The sequence below is a fragment of the Apodemus sylvaticus genome, chromosome 9, assembly GCF_947179515.1.
Source record: "Apodemus sylvaticus chromosome 9, mApoSyl1.1, whole genome shotgun sequence".
Taxonomy (NCBI): Eukaryota; Metazoa; Chordata; class Mammalia; order Rodentia; family Muridae; genus Apodemus; species Apodemus sylvaticus.
Window position 1 is genome coordinate 2,894,710 of NC_067480.1, and position 25,968 is coordinate 2,920,677.

The 25,968-nt window shown below is 42.9% G+C and overlaps 1 protein-coding gene across 1 annotated transcript in view; it reads right to left on the reverse strand.

The window, feature by feature from the left end:
• Window positions 1-25,968, reverse strand: part of Dlgap1 (DLG associated protein 1) — an 865,098-nt gene that overhangs the window by 80,751 nt on the left and 758,379 nt on the right. The window contains exon 11 of the mRNA XM_052192730.1: window positions 17,008-17,037. Within this exon, the coding sequence (XP_052048690.1) occupies window positions 17,008-17,037 (30 nt within the window). The remainder of the gene's footprint in view (window positions 1-17,007; window positions 17,038-25,968) is intronic.

Below are 25,968 nucleotides of genomic sequence, written 5' to 3' on the forward strand. Positions count from 1 at the left end.
GCTTCTGGAAGAGTATCAGTAGTTTTTTATTTTTGGAGACAGGGTTTGTCTGGGTAGCTCTTGGCTGTCCTGGAACTCACTCTGTAGACCAGGCTGGCCTTGAACTCACAGAGATCAGCCAGCATCTGCCTCTGGAATGCTAGGGTTAAGGGTGTGCATGCTCTTAACTGCTGAGCCATTGCTCCTGCCCTACTTAACTTTTCTTAATACAGTTTTATAACTTTTTGTTTTGTTTTGAGACAGAGTCTCACATCTCTTAGTTAGCCTCAAACTTACCAAGGATGCCCTTGAGTTTCTGACCTCTTTCCTCTGCTTCCTAAGGGCTGGCATCACAGGTGTATCCCAACATGCCTGGTTTATGATATTCTGTAAAGGATATCATATCTTATATGTGCTTACTATATTTTAGGTCCTATAAGAGCTTATAACTTCATCTACTGCTTACTGTTGGCAAATGTAATGTGCACTTAGTTTATAGGCTGTACATTGATAAAAAACTTCTAATTTATTATTAATTATTATTATTAATTTTTTGAGACAGAGCTTTGCTTTGTAGTTCTGGCTGTCCTGGAACTCACTTTTGTAGATCCATGCTGGCTTTGAACTCAGAGATTCACCTGCCTTTGCCTCTCTAGTTCTGGGATTAAAGGCATGTACCACTATTCCAGCTTTTTATTTTTACATTTAATTAATTAATTAATTAATTAATTAGATACAGGGCATCCCTATGTAGTCCTAGCTGCCCTGGAACTCATAGAAATCTGTCTGTTTCTATTAATGTATAACCCCACATATGCCTAACTGTAAGAAAGTTTTAATGAATTTTTCTAATTTACCTGTATATTCCTTGGCATTCACTTTTATTCAACTCTACCATTTGTGAAGGATGTTGATTTTGTTTCTACCGTTTGTTACAATTTAAAAGGTATCTGCAGATCGAGACACTGTGGCCTATACCTGTAATCTCAGCACTTAGAAGGCTGAGGCAGGAGGATGGGGATTTCTAGGCCAGCTGTCCTGGGCTTTACAGCAAAGTTCTGTATTTCAAAAAAACAAACAACAAACAAAACCAGCACAACTTTTAAATATATCTAGAGTTTTTGATACCCTCCCAGCCTCTCTTTTATTTGTTAAAGATTTCTTTTGGTTTTACTTAGGTATTTTTGTGTGTCTATGTGTGGATGTGTATACACATGAATTTAGGTACCCTCAGAGGCCAGAAGAGGATGTTAGAGTCTACAGATGAAGTTGCAGAAGGTTGTGAGCCAGCAGAGGTGGATGCTGGGAACAAAATTCAGGTCTTAGGTAAGAATGTTACATACCCATCTCTTCAGTCCCAACTCTCCCCCTTTTTAAAGTCTGAAAGACATTTTTGGACTTCCCATTTTGATGTACCTCATCATTGCCTAACATCTATTTTGTTTATGAGGTTCTGGGCATCAAGTCCAGGGGTTCACACATAAGGACAAATCTTTCTCTTCAACTACATCCTTTACTTCTTGTCTTCAGAGTTCACTTAATCTCTTTTCTTCACCCCCTCTCTTTAAAGATTTTATTTTATTTATTTATTTTTATGTATGAGTACACTGTCACTGTCTCCAGACACACTAGAAGTGTGCATCAGATCCCATTACAGATGGCTGTGAGCCACCATATGGTTGTTGGGAATTGAACTCAGGACCTCCTAAAGAACAGTCAGTGCTCTTAACCATCTCTCCACCTCCCTCCCTCCCTCCCTCCTTCCCTCCCTCCCTCCTTCCCTCCTTCCTTCCCTTCTTCCTTCCCTTCTTCCTCCCTCCCTCCCTCCCTCCCTCCCTCCCTCCCTCCCTTCTTCCTTCCTTCCTTTCTTTCTTTCTTTCTTTCTTTCTTTCTTTCTTTCTTTCTTTCTTTCTTTCTTTCTTTCTTTCTTTCTTTCTTTCTTTCTTTCTTTCTTCTCCCTTCCCTCCATGGTTGAACCCTGGGCTTTACACATACTAAATCTACTGCTATTTGAGTTAATTTACCAGAAACAAATTTATCATTTCTATGGATGCCTTAATATTAAATGAGTGAAAACCAGGTATATATGAATATACCTGGTAAGGATATTGCCTGCATGAGTTCTCTTGTTTTATTTAAGTTCTACCAAGTCATACACTGTGATTTTTTTTTTTTTGCAGCTGTTTTATAGATTATTGACTCAAACTATGCTGTCTTGGTCATCTGTCAGAATGCAGTCCAAGAATAAAGTCATGTGAGAATTCTGAGTGCTTTATGAGAAAACTTAAGGAAAGACAAGAGTCTTGTGACTCCCATTTCTTCAGAACACAGGATTGTTCTTGGGATGTGTTTTCATGTCCCTCCCTGACATAGCAGATAGGAGTGAGTTTACTTCAGATTATTCATTACAACTGGCTATTGTTATTTATGTGCCTCTATGGAAAAACATGTTTTTGCCTTGTACAGATTGTCCTTGGGATTGTACATTTTTCTCAGGTGACTCCTCTTAGCTCTCAGAGTATAAATTGTCAGATGCTCTGAATAAAGTTGGCTATTGCATGAGACTTTAGTCTGATTCATTTATCAGCTCCTTTCTCCCAGGTCTTACTGCCAGTTAGAGCAGCAAACAGCCATATGTTATGAGACCACTGGAAAGATACTATGTTATATACTACAATCGTTGCCTCTAACAAACAACCACATGATATGAGGGTATTGGAAAGATACTATGTTATATACTACAATCTTTGCCTCTAACAAACAACCACATGATATGAGGGTATTGGAAAGATACTTACTATGTTATATACTACAATCTTTGCCTGTAACAGCCCCATGATGAGGCTACTGGAAAGATACTATGTTTTTTTTTTCCACTTTAGCCCAAAGATTTATTTATTATATGTAAGTAGACTGTAGCTGTCTTCAGACACTCCAGAAGAGGGAGGCAGATCTCATTACAGATGGTTGTGAGCCACCACATGGTTGCTGGGATTTGAACTCAGGACCTTCGGAAGAACAGTCAGTGCTCTTAACCACTGAGCCATCTCTCCAGCCCAAGATACTATGTTATATTCTACAATCTTTGCCTCTAACAAACAGCCATATGATATGAGGGTATTGGAAAGATACTATGTTATATACTACAATTTTTGCCTGTAACAGCCATATGACATGAGGTCATTGGAAATATACTATGTTATATACTACAGTCTTTGCCTCTGTGTCATAGTTATAGTTTTAAGGCTGTAAAGAGACACCATGACCACAGCAACTCTTATAAAGGAAAACATTTAATTGGGGCTGACTTATAATTTCAGAGGCTTAGTCCATTATTGTATGGAGGTGTATAGGCAGATATGGTGCTGGAGAAGGACCTAAGAGTTCTACAGCTTGATCTTCAGGCAGCACAAAAGACTCTGAGCCATATTGGGTGTGTAGCTTGAGCATATGAGACCTCAAAGCTGGCACCCATAGTGACACACTTCCTCCAACAAGGCCACACCTACTCCAGAAGGCCACACCTCCTAATAGTGCCACATCCTATGGGCCAAGCACCCAACACATGAGTTTATGGGTCCATTCCTATTTATACTTTATAATACTGACAGACTGTGCCATACAGTTGTGCAGACAGATTTACTTGGAGGTGTACAATCCTTACCATATATTAATCTTCTTTATCTGCTCTTCTCTATAATGCTACATTCTTTTGAAAGGATCATAATTATTACTATTTTTAGCTTTTAAAGTTTTTATTTATTTTTATTATTGGTATGTATGAAAGTGCTCCTGCTTGTCTGTATATTTTCATGTGCATGTTGGTGTCTGAGGAGGCCAAAAGCCTTTGGAACTAGAATTAGTACCATGGTCATGAACTACCATGTTAGTGCTGAGAATTGAGCCTAGGTCCTCTGCAAGAAGAACAGCAAGTGCCTTTAACCACTGAGGTATCTCTCCATTCTCTATTTTTTTTCTTCAGTGCTCTTTTTTTTTTAATATTTATTTATTTATTATATGTAAGTACACTGTAGCTGTCTTCAGACACCAGAATAGGGTGTTTGATCTCTTATGGATGGTTGTGAGCCACCATGTGGATGCTGGGATTTGAACTCATGACCTTTGGAAGAGCAGTGCTCTTACCTGCTGAGCCATCTCTCCAGCCCCTCCATTCTCTATTTTGACATTTTAAGGTACAGTCTCATGAAGCCAGTACTGACTTTGAGTTCATTATCCTGATGAGGCTGACCTTGAATTCCTGATCTTTCTGTTTCCAAGTCCCAAGCTATGTTGTTATTGCAGGCACAACCTGCCTGGTTCAGGCAACTCCCACTCTAGTGCTGGGACCATAGGTACAGCAACATTGTCTGTTGTTATCCTTTTTTTTTTTTTTTAAAGATGTATGTATGTATGTATGTATGTATGTATGTATGTATGTATGTATTTAATGTGAATACACTGTTGCTGTATTCAGACACACCAGAATAGGGCATCAGATCTTGTGAGCCACTATGTGGTTGCTGATGAGGAAAGATGATTGGTTCAGGCCTCTCTGGTAGCCAAGGATGAAGCTTTTCTGGGTTCTTTGCCAGAAAAAGGCCACTATGTGTAGCTTGCATCAATTAGTTGTTTGCTAAGAAAGTTATGTTCAGCCTGACATGATCCTACAGGGTAACTCTTATACTGAGTGTTGAACTTCAAAAATGAAGAAACTAGCACGATATAGCTTAGAAGACACATTCTTTTCCATTATATCTTCATTCAAGCAGCCATTAGTGCTATGAGTTCACATTTCTTTACCCTATGGACTGTTTTATATGATACAGACTTTCCAAATCTTCATTGAATTTCCTGCCTCTAAATTTGAGCACTTTCTAATGCTTTCTTTTCTTTCTTTTTTCTTTTTTCTTTTTTTTCTGAGATGAGGTCTCATGTATTCTAGTCTGTCTCATGTTCCTGTGTAGTTAAGGATAATCTTGATCTCCTGATCTTCCTGCCTCCACTTCCAAGTGCTGAAATTACAGGCAGGTTCTACTGTGCCTGGCTCTGAGTTATTGATAGACTAAACTAACAATATTTCATTAGATGGTTCAAAAATTAGTGGGGTTGACCAGATGGCTCAGTAGATGAATACACTTACTGTCAAGCCTGATGAACTGAGTTTGATCCCAGAAACTCATATGGTGTAAGGAAAGACCCAATTATTGGTGAGTTGTCTTCTGACCACACAACCCCACACTAAATAAGTATAAAATTTACATTTTTGTTTGTTTGAGACAGGGTTTGTTCATAGCTCTAGTTGTCCTGGAACTCTCTTTATAGACTAGGCTCACCTCAGAGATCTGTCTGCCTCTGATTCCTGAATGCTGGGATTAAAGCTTGCATCACCACTGTCCTGTGTAAAATTACTTTTAACAGAGTTCAATGGCCTCTCACATATGAAATCTAAATTCCTTATTAGGATCTTTATAATAGCTCTGAGTGTTCTACTTCTTATTCTTTTCACTTACACCTTAAACTGTTATGAAATATACATTACCTATTTATGTATCTGTCTGTCTGTCTATCATATAACTATTATCTGTCACCATTTATCTACCAGTAGATAGTGTCTGTCTGTCTGTCTATCTATCTATCTATCTATCTATCTATCTATCTATCTATCTATCTATCTATCCATCCATCTATATCTATATCTATCTATATCTATCTGCCATCTGTCTTTCTGTTTATTTCTCTGTCTATCCAGTACATTTCCTTAGCCACCAGGGACATATTTTTTTTAGAATCTTGGCAGATGCTTGAAATCTCCACTTTACACAGAGCCCTCTGTACTATTTTTTTTTTTAAACTATGTGATCTGCAGGATCTTTACATAGAACCAGAATTAACTTGCCCTTCCATGATTTATGTCCTGCTGTCTCCATTCCATTACTACTCTTGTGCTTTGGAACCGTTACTAAGAAAAATAAGGATTGCTTGAACAGCAGCACTGTGGTACTATAGCAGTCAATCTGACAACCAAAAGAGCTATGTAAGGGGCTCCTAAGTAGTTAATGACCCTACTAACTGGTGTGGGTATGCTGGGTACAGGATGATTCATATCCAGGTAGGGACAGGGTAAGATGCTATGTTGCTCAGAGTAATGTTCAACCTGAAGGTCATGACTTGTTTATTTCTGGAATTTTCCATGTAGCAGTTCTACACTGTGGTTGACTGGGCAAGTGAAAGTAAAGAAAATAAAAACCCACAGATAAATGGGGACTACTGGATTTCCTGCTTTCTGATCTGACATTTGCAAGTACTTCTCGTAGGCTTGTGTGTGTGTGTGTGTGTGTGTGTGTGTACACACACACACATGCGCATGTGTGTGATGCATGAATCAAACCTAGAGTCTCACCCACGCTGGGCAACCATCCAAGTACTGAGTCACATCCTCTCTCCCTTCACTTTTTTCTTTCACCATTTATGAGACAGGGCTTCACCGTGAAGACCTGGTGAAGCCCTGGCTGGCCTGGAGCTCACAGAGATCTGCGTGCTTTGTCTCCTGAGCACTGGAGTAAAAGGCGTGTGCCTGGCTACCGTCTCTTTCTTTACCATGCTTCTTGCTCCTCCTGGAAAGATCCTCTTTCTGGATTACCCACACTACCCTGTCCTTCTCAGTCCTTTGAAGCTGTCTTCTTAGGAAAACATACTGGAAACCACATTATCTTTATTTCTGTTTATGTTTTTGAGACTAAGTTTGACTTTATAGTCCAGGTTGGTCTCGAGCTCCATCCCCCTGCCTTAGATTTCCTCCTGTCACAACTCATGGCAGAACCCATGTCTTATTCATCTTTGAATACCAACACTATGGAGAGCTTGGCTCCGTGTGTCTTCTTTCATTTATTCTTTTGTCTACTTTAAATGAATTCATTTGTCTCCCTAATGCTGCTGACACTTTCCCAAGAATAAAATGTACCTTAAAATGTTCCTGATGCCCAGGGAGAGGAGGCTACTCTGCCATTTATTGTTGTGTTTTTCAAATTCTGGATTTATGGATATTTTCAGGGCAGTTAATGAGGAAAAAGCTAATCAAGGAGTTTCACTTCTTGCTAATGAAACACTGTTATTTATTTGTTTATTTTTATTATTTCTAGGTACACTGTGAGTATGTGTGTGTCAAAGGACAATCTCTATTGGCTCTCCTTCTACAGTGTAGATGTGGCGCACTGACCTCAGGCCATCAGGCTTTGGACCAAGTGCCTTTACCCACAGAGCCGTCTCACTGCACACTTCTTCCTAACGTCAAACCCCATATTCCAGTAATATACAGTGCAGAAGCTGGGGGCTAGAGATGTAGCCCCACTGGCACAATGCTTGTCTGACATGTATGAGCTCACCAGCACCCCCAAAACAATGTGGTGCTGCACATTTGTAACCCCAGCACTTGGGAGACAGAGGTAGAAATGAAAGAGTTCAAGGTATCCTCAGCTACATAGCTAGTTCATAGCCAGCCTGGGCTACATGAGATGCTGACTCAAAAGAATATTTTTATTCTTTTGTTAGTTATACCTAGAAAAATCTGTATCCTGCCTGTCCTTTAGAAGCAGGTTTATACTGACTAGGAGAGGCCATACTTTGCTTCTGAGACATTTTCTCATATCTGTGATTTTATTTTTATGATTTTTAATTTTATGTATATGAGTGTTTTATCTATATGCTGAGTACTATGTGCATACCTGATGTCCACAGCTGCCAGAAGAAAGTATTGGATCCCCTGGGACTAGGGCTAGAGATGGTTAGGAGTCTGATATATGGGTGCTGGCAACCAAACCCAGGTCCTCTGCAAGAGCAGCCAGTGCTCTTAATTGCTCTATCTTTCCAACCCCTTTGATTTTATTCTTTCAAAAGTAGTTTTTTTTTTTAAAGGGGCCAGAGAGATGTCTCAGCAGGTAAAGGTGATTACAACCAAGCCTGAAAACTAAGTTTGATTTTTGGGACCCATGTGGTGGAAGGAGAGAACCAACTTAGGTGCACACATGCATACATGAGTACACACACACTACCTAAGTATGTGTGTGTGTGTGTGTGTGTATTTTTTTTTAAGTTTTTCTATTGGGCTAGAGATGTGACTCAGTGGTAGAACATTTGTCTTGCATGTGCAGTGTCCTGGATCTGATTTCCAGACATAGATAGATGTATAGGTAGGTAGGTAGGTAGATAGGGCAAGCACCTACATGTTAAACTATGTACTCAACACTATCTCATTTAAGCCTCTTAAACACCTGATAGTAAGTAGTATTGATCCCATTTTATAGATGAGGAAAGTGTGGTTCAGAAAATATTACAGTTTGGGCATGGACTGTTCCCCTGAGGGGCTCATATGTTGAGGACCTGGCCTACAGAGGGTAGACCTAACCACTTGGAGGTAAGTAGATTTTGGGGATCTGATCTAATTAATGTATAAATCCCTCATGGACTTAGGAGTACAGTGGCATTGTTGGGAAGTGGAAGAAAGAGGTGGGGTGTGGTTGGAGGAAGTGAGTCACAGGATAGCTGTGAGAGGTGTATCTTACCCTGGTCCCTCCTATTATGTTTTCTCTTCCAAGAAGTGGGAGCCTTTCTCCTCTGTGCCCTCCATGCGGTTCTGCCCTGCAATCTGCCTAAAATCAATGGAGCTGACCACCCCCTCTGCAACTGTGGTTCACAAACATGTAGGCATTGGTTACAGTGACAATGCACACAAACCCAGGAAAGTCCATTAACACAGAGTATCTCACTTTAGATTGCAACTCAGGCTCTTGCGTGCTTCTGTATTTTCTTCCATCACAGTGGCCCTAAACCCAGCATTAAATTTATCTTTGAGGCCAACTGTACAATCCACAGAAGCACACAGAAGGTTTCAGAGGAGGTGAAATTCGCTTCTGTATCTCTTAGAGTTTAAAAAATACTGTACTCTACAGAGATGAACTCACACTCTTCCTGACTCAGCTTAGTGCAACAGTGCCAAAAAACAGGGAACCCTTGAAAGTCCGAACCTCCAAAGACTTTCACCTCCCAACAGGTAGCTAGCTCATCACCCACACATTACTCTGAAAGGGCTTTGGCTCTTTACTCCGAGAAGCCAGATGGAATCCTAGCAGATGTCTCTCCACCCACAGCAGCGTGGATTCACCCAAACAGCTGCGTATGTGGTGGTGGCCGCATTCAGATCTATGGCCATCTCAGTTGAGTACACAGCACATACAGAAGCCAGCAGTAACGGCCTCTCCACTTAACTGTAATGGGTGCAATGGGTAGTTTAAGATGTGTGTCTTCTAGGATCATACTTCAGACCACAGCATTTAGTGACTCGAGCCAGTGTCTCAACTATGCCATATTCCAAAGCTAATGGGAAGGTTGCCTATGATTTTAGATTGAAAACGTGAAAAGTTATCTACGTTTGGGAATGAGATAGTAGGAGGAATGGCCTTGCCACTGTGGACCCAACTGCAAAGTATGATAATGGGGCCACTGACCTAAAGGTCTGTCTTCCCAAGGAACAAATTGGAGTTGGTTGTTAAGTTTTACTTATATAGAAAACTTCCAGCAAACCACTAAATGAGTGGAAACAGATATGCAGAGAGCAAAACCTATGCTCTTAAGACACAAAAGGGACAGGAAATGGTAGGCTGAAGTGGAACAGTCCTTCACAGCCTCTGTGAGTTGTGCTTCCTTTTCCTGCCCTGGGGAAGATGGGAAATATGCAGGCTACGGAGCTGGGGACGTGGACTCTCTTCTGAGTGGTGCTCATGTGTTGCCAGTGCTCAAGGCTGCAGACTGCACAGATTTCATGGGCTTGGAGTGATGAAATTCACAGACTTAGGAGATGCTGCTGTCAGGACAGCTTCAGCCACCTCGGCTTTTGCTTTTATTTGATAAAATTCCATACTTTTTTGTTTTGTTTTGTTTTTTAAATTCTAAAGTGTGTATGTGTAGGCATAGGCATGCTATTAGGCAACAGAGGTCAGAGGACAACTTGCAGAAGTCAGTTCTTTCCCTCTATCATGTAGGTCCTGGGGATTAAACTCGGGTCCTCAGGCTGGGAACGGGCTCCTTTATCCTCTGAGCCAGCTCTACCACCTCTGTTTTATTCACCGATGTTTTTAGACTTTGAAACGTTTATCTGCTTCTTCACACCACTCATGGGTTATGGTGTAACTGTGAGTGGCTAAGTCACATCCTTGCCCCAGAAAAGAAGTTCTGTTGAGTGATGGTTAATGTTGCTGGCCACTGCCAGGATCTGGACTCGCTGAAGAAGCAGGCCTTTGTGAATGCCTGATGGGGTGATGTAGACTAGATTAATAGAGTGGGAAGGCTCAGTAAATGTGGGAATACCAACCCATGGGCTGGGCTCCCAGACTGAACAAAACAGGGAAAGTGAGCTGGGCAGTATTGTCCATGTCTTCATTGCTGATGGAATGTGACTGGCTGCCTCAAGCTGTCTGTCTGCCCTGACTTCTCTGCACGATGAACTGTACCCTTGATCTATCACCTAAAAGTAAATAAATCCTTCCTTCTTTACACTTCTGTTAGGCTCCTTCCTTCCTTCCTTCCTTCCTTCCTTCCTTCCTTCCTTCCTTCCTTCCTTCCTTCCTTCCCTCCCTCCCTCCCTCCCTCCCTCCCTCCCTCCCTCCCTCCTTCCCTCCCTCCCTCCTTCCTTCCTTCCTTCCTTCCTTCCTTCCTTCCCTCCTTCCTTCCTTCCTTCTCTCCCTCCTTCTCTCCCTCCTTCTCCCTTCCTCTTCCTCCTCTTTCTTCTTCATGTTTAATTTGTAATGGAGTGGCCTTGAACTTTTAATTCTCTTACCTCAGCCTCTCCAGTAGCTAAAATTATAGTCCTATGTCACAGATTGAGGGCTTTTAAAATGTTAATTTTGTTTGGTAAATTTCTAGATTCAATGCATATGATTATATGGAAAGCAAAGCTGGAAAGACTCAGTGAAGCAGTATTCGGCAAAACCAGAATGGGGAAGTGGGAAGGGGTGGGTGGGAGGACAGGGGAAGAGAAGGGGGCTTACGGGACTTTCGGGGAGTGGGGGGACTAGAAAAGGGAAATCATTTGAAATGTAAATAAATTATATCGAAGAAAAAAAAAGAAAAAAAAAGAAAAAAAAAGAAAGCAAAGCAAACAAATATCTCAGTTCTTGACAAGCACATGAATTGAGTTCAGGTCAAAGTTCTATACTGGGGAGGCAGCTCTCTCTCTCTCTCTTTTTTTTAACCAGCTTCAACACCGACAGGAAGCAGAGGTGTTGTTCATTTGCAAAATGGAAGCAAGGGCTAGCCTAAGCTTTATGTTTTGTTTTGAGATAGGCCAGGCTGGCCTCAAACTCGTTATTAGCTGAGGATAGTTCTCCTGCTTCCATCGCTGAGGGCTGGCAACTCCAGGGTGTGCTGCCACACCCAGTCTATTGCAGTATGAAGGGTGGAGCCAAGAACTTCTTGCAAGCAAAATGAGCCACACACCCAGGCTTTCATTATCTGAGCTTTTAAACTTTGCTAGTTTAATTTATTTGTTTTGTGGTGCTGGGGCTCAAAGACAGGACCTTGAATATGCTGGCTCTGCCTCCCTAACCCTATTTTAACTCTGAATGTATGTATGTATGTATGTATGTATGTTATATGCATACATGTATGTTTGTATGTATGATAAAGTCTTTGTAGCCTTGCTGTTCTGGAACTCACTCTGCAGACAAGGCTGGCCTCAGACTCAGAGATTTGCCTGCCTTTGCCTTCTAAGTGGAGGGATTGAAGGTGTGCACCATTGAGCTAGTCTCCTTTACTATTATCAAAAAAAAGTATCTACTATCTATCTATCTATCTATCTATCTATCTATCTATCTATCAATCATCTATTTGTGCGTGTGTGCATATGTGTGTGTGTGTGTGTGTGTGTGTGTATACATGTGCAACTGCATGGGTGTGGAAGTCAGAGGATAACTTTGGGGAATCAGTTCTCTCCTACCCTGGAGGTCCTGGGGATTGAACTCAGGTCATCAAGCTTGGAGGCAAGTGTCTCTTCCCACTGAGTTGTTTCGTTGGCTTTGCTTTTTCTGGTCTGGAGGTGCTGTTCCATTTGATGGTCCAGAGCTAATGAACCTGCATAAAGCATCACCTTGGAAAGGACAGTCCAGAGTCTACTGTCCTGGTGGGGACTGTACTCATCACCCACTGTTTGGATCAAAAAGACATTTTTTAAAAAAATTATTATTGGTATTATTAGTTGTTTGAAATGGGTAGACCAGGCTTGACTTGAATTTGCAAAGATCCACCTCTTCCTTCTGAGAATTGGAGTTATAAGTATGCATCACATACCCAGGATGAAGGGAAAAGGGAAAGAGAATATCTGAGAATAATTCTGTGCCCAGAGAGGTTCTGCTTACACAGCCTCAGTCATGGGTGGAGCACCCCACCTGGAGCACCACTGTGGAAGTTGCAATCAAAGGGAAGGGAGAGCTTGGACCATAGCTCATAGTTTTAAAGTCATGAGACCTTTCCTAAGCAGACTTCTCTCAATCCCAGCTTCAAAAGAATCTTCTGTCATTTGGTGTTGGGAATCCTTCACCATAAAGGCATCAACAAATCCCTTTAGAGGGGATCTTATCACATAACATACCTGTTATCAACAGTAGTACTCTGTACCAATCTGACAACATGGCTGTCTCATCTTGTCCTGCAGGCTGCCATTTCCCAGAATACTCTAACGCCATTCAAACATAAGAAGGTACCATGCCAGCACCACCATGGCTGAGCAAAGACTCTGGGCTGGGGCTGGATCTCCCCTCTGGGAAGACAGAGCTACCTGTAGGCTGCTGGGTGTGTGAGTGTGTGTGTGTGTGTGTGGCAGTTCTGACTCAGGCTACTTCAACACTGTCTTGTTGGCACTGCTCCTTGATAAGGCTCATTGTCCCTTCTGACATGTGGAAGTGTACCATCTGCTCAAATTCTTGGAGAGGAAAAAAAAAATCCCTTTCCAGAGGGAGATTTAGGAGATTCTAATCTGGGATGCTTCATGGGAATTTATTTCCTTCCCCTATCACTGCCTCAACTTTAGGTGTTCATTCTGGATTTTTTCTTTTACCCCAATTTTCTTGAGTTTGGAACTAGCCATTTTCTTTTCTTTTAATTTTAAAAAGAGAGCACTCTACATACATGTGGGGTCAGAGGAGCCTGCTGGTATTAGTTTTCCTTTTCCACCAGGTGGGTTCCAGGATCTGAGCTCCGCATCAGGCTTGGCGGGAAGTGCATCTATGTACTGAGCTGCCCAGTCCTCTCTCTGTCTCTGTCCCCCTTTCCTCCCTGTGTTGAGACTGAGCCCAGGGCCTTATATGTGGTATGCAAATGCTCTACCATTCCAGACTCCCCAGACTTGAGTTTGGAACTACCGATCTGAAATTAAAGGCAAGAAGTTAATCAGCGATAATGATAAAAATATTACAGTTAAAGATTCTTTTTTTTCTTTTGTCCAAACACTTTTCCTCATTGCAAAATAAGGCATCAGTGTGTGTTTCTGTTTAGATGTTTAGATATTTTCAAGGACATTTTACTTTAAAACTTGCCATTAATGTGACAAAATTTCTCCCATTTGTGCTTATATGAAGCTACAAAATGCCTAAGAGACGTTTTAGAAAATGGAAAATGCTAAACCATATGGTGACATTCTTGGCAGGAAAAAGAAAGAGGAAACTCTATGTAGATTTTTTTCCTCTGATGACTTTAAAGTTCTCTCTCTCTCTCCCTCCCTCTCTCCCTTCTCCCTCTCCCTCTCCCCCCCACCCCCCAGAATTGAACCCAGGCCCTCAAGCCATCTAACAATCAGTGACACGCCCAGCTCTTCCCAAATGTTTTTCCTTAAAAATCAAAGTAAATGAGAACCTACCTAGAATTTAATGCTAGTAGTCTCAGAGTTCTAGGACAAGTCAGAAGAGTCATTTTTAAAGAAAAGGAAAGATGTTTCATTTTTGACAGCAGGGCTCTTTGGTGGGCATGCATATTCCTGGACAAAACTTGGAGAAGCTCTAAGTTGCTGCCCCAAATGCATTCCTCAGACTGAGACTCGTTAAGTTTGGTCATTAACTCAACAGTTGAACTTCTGATGTTTCATCGCCCAGTAAGAGATTGTAATCTGACACACATTCCACTGAGCATGCTCATAAGAGCCTCACATTCTAGATGCACTGAGATGCATGCATTGGACACACGCTCCCGGCCCCAAACTGCCCCCAGACACGGATTTGAACACAGTTACAACACAACATGCTTCTGAGCCTGCAAGCTTTTACAGCCCTCAGCCATAAGACACCCAAGCAGCAGTGGAAGCCTGACCTCTAGCATTACACCTCTATGAGAACTTCCTGTGACCCCAGGGCTCTGGGAGGTAGGCGGCAGCTGGCAGACACGCTCTGGACATCCATTCTGCCTGCTCCCCACTTTCCTCACATTTTCATCTCTCTCTGGATATAACTCTGTTGGAGGAGCCGAGAAAGGGCATGACATCCACTCATAACCTCTAGTAGAATAATGCTTTATCTTTTTGTTGTGAGTGGAATATTGTGCTTAAGTCACACTGGTGATGTAAAGATCAAGTTTCTACTTCTTTCATAGTGCTACAATGGCTTAAAGGGACTCTCTTCTGCTATATTGGGTATAATTAACTGAAACTCCAAGTCCAAACTGCCATTGTCTTCTGTATAATTCTTTGTTAATATGTGTCTGTGCATGTGGTGTGATGAGTGTTTGGGTGTGCACACCTTGTGTGTGTGTGTGTGTGTGTGTATGTGTGTGTGTAAGAGGCCAGAACATGATGTTGGTATCTTCCTCTGTTGCCCCTGCCTTACAGCTTTGAGTCAGGTCTCTTGCTGAAAGGGGAGCTCCCAGTTCTGGCTGGGCCCCAGAGCATTCTGACCTGCTCTCCCAGCCCCCAATCCCCAGTGCTGGGGCTACAGGCATGTACAGCTGTGTGCAGATTTTTGTGTGAGTGCTGGGGGTTTCAGATTCAGGTCTCCATGGTTACAGAGCAAGCACTCTTATCCCCTGAGCCATCTCCCATCCCTGACTTTTGTGCTTTTATTGGAGAGGCTTTCTATAAACTTCTCCTTTGATGTGACTATGCAGAGACCTGAAACATGTGCTCTCTGTTGGGCTTTGACATGATTGATTTTGCTCATCTCTCTCTCTCTCTCTCTCTCTCTACTTTGGAGCACATTACCTGGATCCTTTTCCTGTTCATTTGTTTTTATGGTATTGTGTGTGTGTGTGTGAGTGTGTCTATGTGTGCGTGTGTGTATTTTTGTATGTATGTGTATGTATGCATGTGTGAATGTGTTTGTGTGTGTAAGTGTGCCTGTGTGTGTGTGTGAGTGTGCCTGCATGTGATGTGTTTTATGTGTTGTTGTATGAGTGTGTCCCTGTGTATATATATCTGTGGACGTATGAGTGTGTCTGTGCATGTGTTGTCTGTGTGCATGTGTGCATGTGTGATTTTGTGTGTGTGTGTATGAGTGTGTCCATGTGTGTAGGACCCTGCACATACTAAGCACGCCCTGCCACTGAGCTACATCCCAGTTCTCCATGTTTTCTTTCTTTACTATAACAGCACTCTTTGTGCTCTCAGTGTTAGAATACTGCCTCATCATCTCTGGGATTTGGTTTGGAGTCAGTGGTAGCACTAAACCCACGAAGGGGCCTTACACCTGGACTTCTTGGTCTCATGAATGAGTTCCTAAGTTCCTTTCAAGTCTCCTCTTTCAGGTTCTGTTCCTCCGAATTCCTTGGCTCAAGCCTGCCTCTCCCCTTCAAGCCTCTTCCCAGATCCATGCTTTCCCTCCTTGTCTCTGCAAGCTGTAAAACTCACCTGAAACCCACCCCTCTAATCAGCCTTCCCCCCAAAGGATGAAGACAGCTTCTGGGCATGACTGGCACACTCCCAACGAACAGGAAGCACCCCAAAACAAACACGAGACCCACAAAAGGAAGTATCACGTTCTATATGTTTAAACTATAAAGACCCTAAGGGAAAGAACATCATTAAAAAAATACCAATTAATCACCATCACTTTGGATAATGAGAGATACTTTGTTATTGCTGGTTTTCAGGGTCTTACAGGCCTGGCTATCACACTTGGGCTGACCAGGAACTTGCTATGTAGCCCAGGCCTCAAACTCATGATTCTCCTACCTCAGCCTTTAAGTGCTGGGGTAGCATTCCTGGGAATTCCTCAGCAAAATGTGCTGCAGTGTCATTGATTTTGTATTTTCTTTGTTTTATCTATTAATTGTTTTATTTTGGTGCCAGAGAAGGGGACTCAGGGCCTTATGTAACAGAAGGAAATTGTTACTTATTAACTACATGACACAGAGTTGGCCCCCACAACATCTTCCTTTCATTTTTTGTTTTTTTGGGACAAAGTCTCATGTAGACTAAGCTGTTTTCAAGTTTTCTGTGGATCCTCTCTGTCTCCACTTCCTGCGCTCTTACAGGCATGCACCACCATGCTAGGCCTTCCTCATAGCATGTTGTGGTAGACAGAGCAGCTAAGAACTTGCTGTTTGATTGACAAGTATTCTTACTAGCCTGGGAGCCTAAAGGATTCTGCATGCCCACATGCTTCCCAGGGAAACAGGCTCACTGTGTGGACACAGAGGAGCAAGGATCTACTGGAAAGGCCTTGCTGAAAGAGTTAGGGCCGCAGGCTCCCCACAGGCCTTTACATCCACACAGGCTCTTCAGGAGCTCGGGATCTGAGGCAGTCACACAAGGAAGTCACACAGACAGACATGTGCTCCCCGTGACACTGTCCTCGAAGGACTGGTGGGGCCACGGTGGAGGCTGAGAGACTTGTGGCATAACATGACCAGAACGAGGAGAAACACAGACAAAATGGTGGCAGCTGGCAACTGGAACATGGCGTCAAACACCACGGCCACAGAAGCTTGCTAGCTATGGGCCACGCTGTGCGGCCTTGAAGCAAAACAGTATCGATTTTGTGGTTGTAAAACAAAACGTACCTTCAACGGCAGAACTCAGTTTTATGACACCTTGAATAAAAACAGAAGATGGGAGTTATATAATGGACCCATGTTACCTTTTCTTCCCCCAGTTTTCATACAACACATGAATATTTCAGGTCTGGATATTTTTGGTGTTGGCATTTTGAGAAATTAAACAATTTCGAAAATAAAAAGTAGCAGCTATCAGCACTGGTTTTTTTTTTTTTTGTTTTTGTTTTTTGTTTTTTGTTTTTTTTTTTAACTGGTCCTGGGAATCATTTACACAGGTTGGGGCAGAGTTTGTGTTGAAATACATAATAGGCCGTTGAAAACCACGGTGCATCAGCCCTTAGCACCATCCTCTGAGCTCTCTGGGTGAGAAGCCTTTGCTCAGTGTTCGGGTTTAGCAGTAGGCAATGTGTAGGCAACCTGGATATGTCAAGTCACAGAGAAAGTAGATAGTACCTGTGACTGGACCATTGTTTGTTTTCCCTAAATATAAAGACAGAATGGTAAGATAAAGTAAATTAGACCTGGTCCAGCCTGTATGTACACGCATGCTCATTGCTAAGGTCACTGACACGAACAGTGTGTAGCATATGATCTACAAACGATGAGGAAGGCACATTGATCCTTAGGCAGCTTTCTGTATAGCAACTGGTATAACAACCAGTCTTTTTAACGATGTCTTAGCTTAGCAGCCAGCAATTCAAACCACACTGTCCGCCCCCTGCCAAATCACACTGATTTATACACCAACCTTTCATTTATAACCTTAACCCATTTCTTATCGATAAAATTGTTTTTTATTGTAATCAGTTTTAATAACTGTATACACTTGGATCATGAGGAGACACACTGGATGAGAGGCTAAGCAGAGGCACACCGTAGCCACAGCACACAGCACACAGCACACAGCACACAGCACACAGCACACCGCTGTAAATAGCTCCAGGAATAGGAGGTAATGAGTTGTGCTTAGGAACTTTAGGATTTCAGTAATCTGTGACCACTGTTCCAGCAATGCTGGGTATTGAATAGAACCACTGTCTAGCTGAGAGATGAAGCTAAGTGGTTGAAGGCTTGGGTGGGATTAATGAGACCCTACGTTCCATCCTCGGTATCACTCAAACATAGCGTATTGCCTTTCTCTGAACTACTGCACCAGCCTCTTCTCTTCTCTGTTCTTTTCTTTTCTTTCTTTCTTTCTTTCTTTCTTTCTTTCTTTCTTTCTTTCTTTCTTTCTTTCTTTCTTTCTTTCTTTCTTTCTTTCAGATTTATTTATTTTATGTATATGAGCACTCTATTTGCATGTATGTCCAAATGACAGAGGAGGACATCACATCCCATTATAGATCCCATCACATCCACTTAGCAACATGTGGATGCTGGGAATTGAACTCAGGACCTCTGGGAGAGCAAGCAGTGCTCTTAACTGCTAAGCCATCTCTCTACTCATCCCCTTACATTTGTCTTTAATGTAACATTTTAATTGTGAATTTGTGTAATTTAAATGGTTACAGTGGACTTGTAGCTTCCTAGAAAGGCAAGAGCTGGAGACCTGGCTTCTGCAAGCTGCAAGGAGTCAGGCTTTGGGCACCACTGTCATAATTGATTGTCCTGACACTCAGGCTCAGAGAAGAAAACTTGCTTGTACCCAGTGGTGTAGTTTCTATGTAACCAAACAAGCCAGATGTGAACAACTGAGCATTCACGATGGTTTGTCATCATCTCAAGGGCCTCTTAAAACTATCAGATGCAGGAAATATCTTTATATCCATTACATGGAAGCAACATACATCGATGTCCAGTAGGAAGGGAAACTAAGTGGGTTTGCCCCTTTTGTGGTCAGATAATTAAACCTCGAGGGGAGGTCGGTCTGAGCATTAGTCATTAGTTAATGATCTGCAGTAGGAATTTTACATAGGTTAAAAATTGGCTCTGCCCAAGTCATATCCATTACAAATTCTAAAATTTGTATTCTCGTGTGGACACACCATGTTTGAGTGTGAGCATGTGTGTCAGAGTGTGTGCAGAGGTCAGAGGACAACTTTGTGAATTCTGTTCCCTCCTCCCTTAAGGTGAGTTCCTAGAGTCAGACTCAGGTCGCCAGGGCCAGACGGGAACTCACTCAGCCACATTCCTTTCTGTGTGTAACTGTGGTGTCAGCAAATCTCATTCATTAAAACAATGTACACTAATTGTGTGCAGAGACAGTCTCTGGAGGAACACCTAGACAAATCCTGGTACTAGAGTGGCCTTGGAGGGGAGCCCAATAACTCGCTTACCGAATGAAAGAAAAAAATTTAGAAGACAATCATCTGATTCTAGAACTTTCATTATAAACATTATTTTCATTGGAAGAATTAATAAGTCATTAGCTTCAGATGGATGTTTCTTATTTTTTGAATCAAGAAATTATAGATTTTTCTCTATGTTAATGTAGATCTTTATATTGTAAAATAACTATATTATAGTGAAAAAAATCTAAGCTATATATATTAACACACATATGTGTATTGGCTGATTTTGTGTGTCAACTTGACACAAGTGGGAGTAGTCACAGAGAAAGGAGCCTCCCTTGAAGAAATGCCTCCATGAGATCCAGCTGTAAGGCATTTTCTCAATTAGTGATCAAGTGGGGGAGGGTCCAGCCCATTGTGGGTGGTGCCATCCCTGGGCTGACAGTCCTGGGTTCTATAAGAAAGCAAGCTGAACAATCCAGGGGAAGCAAACTAGTAAGTAACATCCCTCCATGGCCTCTGCATCAGCTCCTGCCTCCAGGTTCCTACCTTGTATGAGTTCCAGTCCTGACTTCCTTTGGTGATGAACAGCTGTGTGGAAGTGTAAGCTGAATAAACCCTTTCCTCCCCAACTTGCTTCTTGGTCATGATGTTTTGTGCAGGAATACGAACCCTGAATAAGACAGTGTGTTTATAGAATGACAAAGTCTCTGTCATCTTAAAATATACTTTTTAAAAAGCTTTGGAACATGTAAGTGACTAGTGTCGATGTTTTAAAGCACGCAGCATCGCTGACCTGCAGGACCCAAGCTTGACATGACTTTGTGAGCAGTCAACATTGACACTGCCTGGAATTCGGATAAGCCACAGCACAGACATGTATGCAGATACACAGAATGGACCCCGCCACTCCCCACCCCCAGCCAGATGGCACAGTCCACCTCATCACTGTCCTGAGGGTGGGAGCCAGCGGCTGGCGGCCATGCCTGCTTTCTTCTTCAGCAGACCGATTCTGAAAGCTGTTCCTCCTGTATGACTGTCCTTGGCTGTGTTTGCTCATGTGCAGTACTCGAGGTTGAGCTATTTAGAAGTCATTCCTAAATGACATGTGAGGCAATGTTTGCCCACAGTGCTAGGGCCTCAGCTCCCTTTCTACTTCGGATGTTGAGGCAGCTTTATAAGATGGCGGGATTGGCCTTGAAATCACTCTGTAGCTCATGCAGGGTTTGAACCTATAACTCCAGCCTCAGTTTCTAGGGCAGTTAGATGACAGGCCTAGGCTACCAGGCCCATCCCCCTTTACCACCTCACTGATTCATGGAACGGTCCTGTCCCTGTCCCCTCTGCCTGCTTTTTGGTGCTAAAGATTAAGCCCAGGGGCTTCCGCATGCTAAGTCCATGCTCTACCACTGACCTACAACTTGACCCTCACATCCCCAACGATTGATTTCAACTATTCTAAGAGAACTCATAGGAGAAAGGATCAGGTTAAATCATGCTAAAGTGTGAAGGACTGGAGCTTACGAGGATCCTGAGATAGCATCTCACTGCTGGTGAAATACAGAGTCAGTTTCCAGCCTTAGCACAAGGCTCTGACACGTCCCTGCCTTTCTGTACATATCCGTACTCACGGTCCGCTCTATGCTAGCCAATGCTTGCTCCGTTCTTTCCTGAGCTAGCCTAATTGCTGCTCCACCTGGGCTATGGAATCTTCCTGTACCTCTTTTCTCTTCATTCAGAGTCTGCTCCAGGACCCCTTCCTTGGAGTCCTCCACATGACTGCATTCAGAGAACCTGCAAACCACCCTCTGAGTAGAGTTCTCTATCTGAAATGTTCTCATGTGGTCCCTGGTTCACCTGTCTTCTTTAGCAGGGCCCAGTACAGTGAGATCTGTCTGTCTTGCATGTTTCTGGAACCTCTTGTCCAGTAGAATTCCTCCCATAAAATACGCACCCAGTAAATACCGTTAAAACATTTTTTTAAAAAAATTTGAGACAGAAACTCATGTGGCTCAGCCTGACCATGAACTCAACATGTAGCCGAGGATGCCCTCTACCTTGTAATCCTCCTGCCTCTGTTTCCTAAGAGCTGGGATGACAAGCATGTCCACTCTGCCCTGCCTAGTAAATATTTATTGAATGAACTAACTGAATGATCTATGCCAAGGGTTATGAATTAAGGAGATTCTCAGTTCCAGAAAGAGTATTTCCCGTGTGTCACTTAATCATGAATAGCATTGGATTGCATCGATCACTGTCTGCATATTTCTACTTGAAGACTGGTCTTTGGGTGGGAAGAAGGTTGAAGCTGTTGGGATATATATATATAACTTCTTGCTATAACAGTAACAAGATCTTGACGAAATCTGATTGGCTGACTACTTACAGCAAGATTATGCCCCAATTAGGCAAGAAATTTAGTGAATTAGTTTTATATTCAAATTTCTCTCTCTCTCTCTCTCTCTCTCTCTCTCTCTCTCTCTCTCATTAAAAAGATTTATTTATTTATTTCATGTATGTGAGTACACTGTCACTGTCTTCAGACACACCAGAAGAGGGCATCAGATCCTCATTACAGATGGTTGTGAGCCACCGTGTGGTTGTTGGGAATTGAACTCAGGACCTCTGGAAGAGCAGTCAATGCTCTTAACCACTGAGCCATCTCCCTAGCCCATCCAAATATCTCAGGAATCTCTAGCTCTCAGTGTTATCACCCTGTTCCTAACTATTAGCAGTGTTCATGTGATAAGGTTTAGAAAGAGAAAAAGAAGGTCTCATAAAGAGTAGCTAGTGTCTCCTGAAGGCTGGGGTCACAGGTGTGTGTCACCATGCCTGGCTGAGGACCATTCAGATTTTAATATCCTGCTTCTCATTAACTGCTGTGCTGCAGCTGGCAGGGCCTCTCGGAAGGTCATCACCTCTTCAGACTTCTTCAACGGTGCTTCATTATTTTTTTTTAAGATAAAGACAAGAAGTCTTAACGCAAGCAGCAGAGCCTTTCAGGATGTCACCTCTAGGAGAATAGAAAACTTAAGACATTCTTCCTCACTCACTCCATCCACAGAGAAGATTCTCCTGGCTCCTAATATCAGGGGAGAGAGAAGGGATGATCCTGCCCACCCATGACCTGCCTCATGGGCCTGAGAGTGCCCTCTTCCTGCCTCAGGGGTTAGGAGCTCTGAGCATGGCTGATGGAGAGGCCTCCTGCAGACTGTGAGTGAGAGTGGAGGCAAGTCTTCATGACAGCCTGAGGGCAGAGGCTGTAAGACCCTGTTGATGAGGGTAGGACTGTTGAGGAAGAAACCATCACCAGAGAGACACTGATCCTTTTATGTGGTGGGAAGGATTGCAGTCACATATCCCTCTAGCAGAGGGGGACGTAGCCTAAGAAATGAATGGTTTTGCTCACATTGTGGGGATCAAGCTCAGGCCTTCAGATGTGCCAGAGAAGGACTCTCCTCTAGAGCTGCCCTCAGCCCACAAGATATCCAACTTCAGTGTTTAAAATGCCCCCTGCATCCCTGTTAGAGGATGTATGTATGATGTACATCCAGGCATCATATGTACGGATGATGAGTTCCAGGCAAAAGAAAGAAGAGTTTAAACAAACAAACAAACAAACAAACAAACAAACCAAAACCCGTATTTTAAAACATCTCGTAGAAGAAATATGAAAAGCTAGGACTTGCTAAGCCAAAGTGCCAAAGCAAAATAAAAATATAAAAAAATTAAGTATTACATTTCAAGAGATGGCCATGATGATCCCTTCAAAAAAATCATTACATCAGAAACATTTAACCATGTATCCTCTGGAATTCCTAAAATTTATAAAAAGACTTTCAGGAATTCCAAAGGCTCTGTTCCCCAGATCCATTTTGAAGAGAACTGTAGTCCTGTCTTGTTTAGCTGAGAGATGCCCAGTAAGACCCAGTGGAAGACCACAAAGATGAACAGAACCAGGGGCCACACCATCAGATGGATAAAGTTCAGGGTAAGTTCAACATGCACGGTCAAAAAAAAAAAAAAAAGGAAAATGGATAACTCAGAACATGTGGTCAGTCTGTGAGTTGACCCAAGAGTTGAGAAAAACCATCCCCTGGGCTCCTCAGTTGAGGAATTGGAAGCCCGTGGGTTTCAGAACTGCCGTGGCCCACTGATTGCCATGGTGCCTCCTCTTGAGTGGAAGCGTTTGTTCTAATTTGGACAGGCGTGCCTTCCAAAGGCACAAGTGTTAAAAGCTTGGTCCCCAAGGCAATGCTCAGGGCTGAGAATTCAAGAGTGGTCTGATCAGAAGGACACTTGGCTAATCAGTAAGTGTCTTAAGCCACTGGTGGATTCATAACTGGATAGACTGTTGGGAGGTGGTGGATGCGGTGAAAGGTGGGCCTGTGCTGGCATGCTGTGTCATGGTGGGGGGCACAGTGGAGCACTGCTCACCTTAAAGCAGCTAAAAAGAAGGGGAGGCGGTGGAGGGAGGGAAGGAGAGAGGAAATAGACAGAGAGAACAAAGAGTTCTGGGGCTGGAGTCCCAGGATCTCCTTCAGGAGCAAGGCCCTACTAACTTCCCAGAGTTCCATTATCTTTTAGTAGAGACACAGGCTGGTGACTAAGCCTTCATGCATGAAGCTCTGGAGACATTTCTGATCCAAATAGAAGTGATGTAGTCATTTCTGATTACAATGCAGAATCTGATTACAAAAAAGTCTATTTATGAGTTGCACGTTGATACATTTCACAGCAATAGCTAAACAAGAATCATCTTTGGGACCTGACCCTGGTTTCACCTCAGACTGTCCCCACTCTCTGGCTACACCATTCTTTCACATCCCTGGAAGCTAGCTAGTTGGAGCTTTCTCTCCCCCTTCACCCAGCATTGCTGCTTAGTGAGTGAGGGTTTTCTTCAGAAGTTTCCCCGAGCCTCTCCCTTAGCTGCCTCCTTGCAGTGATTCTTCTATCGGCTGCACTGAGTTCTCTTCCGTGAGCGCAGTCTTCTTTGATGGTTTGACTCATACCAGTCCTCACCTCTAGACTGCAAACCCCGTGAGAACAGAGAGCCAGACTCTCTTTGATCACCGTGGAATTCCTGGCTTCAGCAAGTGCTGGACAAATATTTGTCAAGCAGATGAATCGAATATCCGATGTTGCTGATAAGGACTCCCTCCTCACCATGGCCTTAATAACACACCACTATTCTTTTTGCTCATGTGCTGTGCAAACCTGAATACCCAGCCACAGGAAGCAGGCAAGACCGTGTAACTTACTGATCGCTTGGCTGTGGTCTGTGGGGGCAGCTGGTCACCCCTGAAAACTCTAGAAGGCCAGGCAAAGAAGCCATGAGAAGCCCCTGGGGATGTCTGGGCTTGGGGTTGCAAGGGTCAGGGGCAATTTGTGTTCTCTCTCGTGGGGGTTAAGGAGGGGGCTTTGAGAGTCCTGAGAAGTTAGTGGTGGTCAGTCTGAAGAACTTCTACATTGAAATTACAAACTGTTTCTTGCTAGGTCAGGAGCTATTTTCCATCCCTTACCTACAAGAGAAGGAAGCTGCTCTCCCAGGGCCAGGCAAAGCTGCCACGTCCCACAGTAACTGCACTCAGAATTCTATTCACCCCCTCCTGAGAATGCACCTCAATTTATTGTTCCCACAGATTTGGAAACTATGGCTCCGCTGGAAAGTGGCTCTCTACAGTTTTCCTACATCACTTGTCATTGTTCCCAGTGGAACTCTTCATCTGTGTCTTTAAAACTTCCATTTTATAATTTCAAAGTGTCTTCCTTTGTACCTCTCACTCCTCTATACCACACACACACACACACACATCTTTACATAGATATCCACACACACACATATACACATCTGTACATACACATATACACACATCTATACACATATACATACACATGCATATAGACACACATGCACATACACATACAGAGCACATATATACACATGCACACACATATCCATATGCATACATCTCTACACATCCATACATATATACACATGCATACATATCAGCACACACACATTTATACATGCACACCCACATATGAGTACACACACATGCACATATATACATGCACACACATCATTATACACATACACACATATATACATGCACACACATCCATATACACACATGCATGTACACACACATCAGTACACATACACAGACATGCACATACACACAGACACACTCATATAAACACATCTGTATACACACACACACACACACACACACACACACACACACACACACAACTGCACAGGGCTTGTAATCCAGAGCCTTGACACAAAAACACAGCTCTCACCTCAAAGGGAATGAGTTTATTCTGGAGCCGGCTATGAATGACCATGGTAGATACCTCTCTCCAATGTGCTAACAGTTGGATGAAGTTTTTATAGTTTCAGAACAAAGTAGCAGGATCAAGACATTTCAAAAATGTATTTGTGAGACTATTAGGTATGACTGCGGAGGGGAATAACTCCGCTCCTAGACATAAATGCTATCTGATGGTATTAGCCTCTGGGTTGGTGGAAGCTAGTGGCCTGTTAGTACATTCCAAATGGATTTACCTGAATAGTCGCAAGGGTGTTAGGTCAAACATGGGTGGGCAATGACTGACTGTTCAGGGGCTAAAGATAGCCCAAGGGACTTGGGATCCAGATCTACAGCATTCCAGTTTCCACTATCCTAAGTGTTAACCAGTCAGCCAGCTTTGTGGGTCTTCTCTCCCTCTC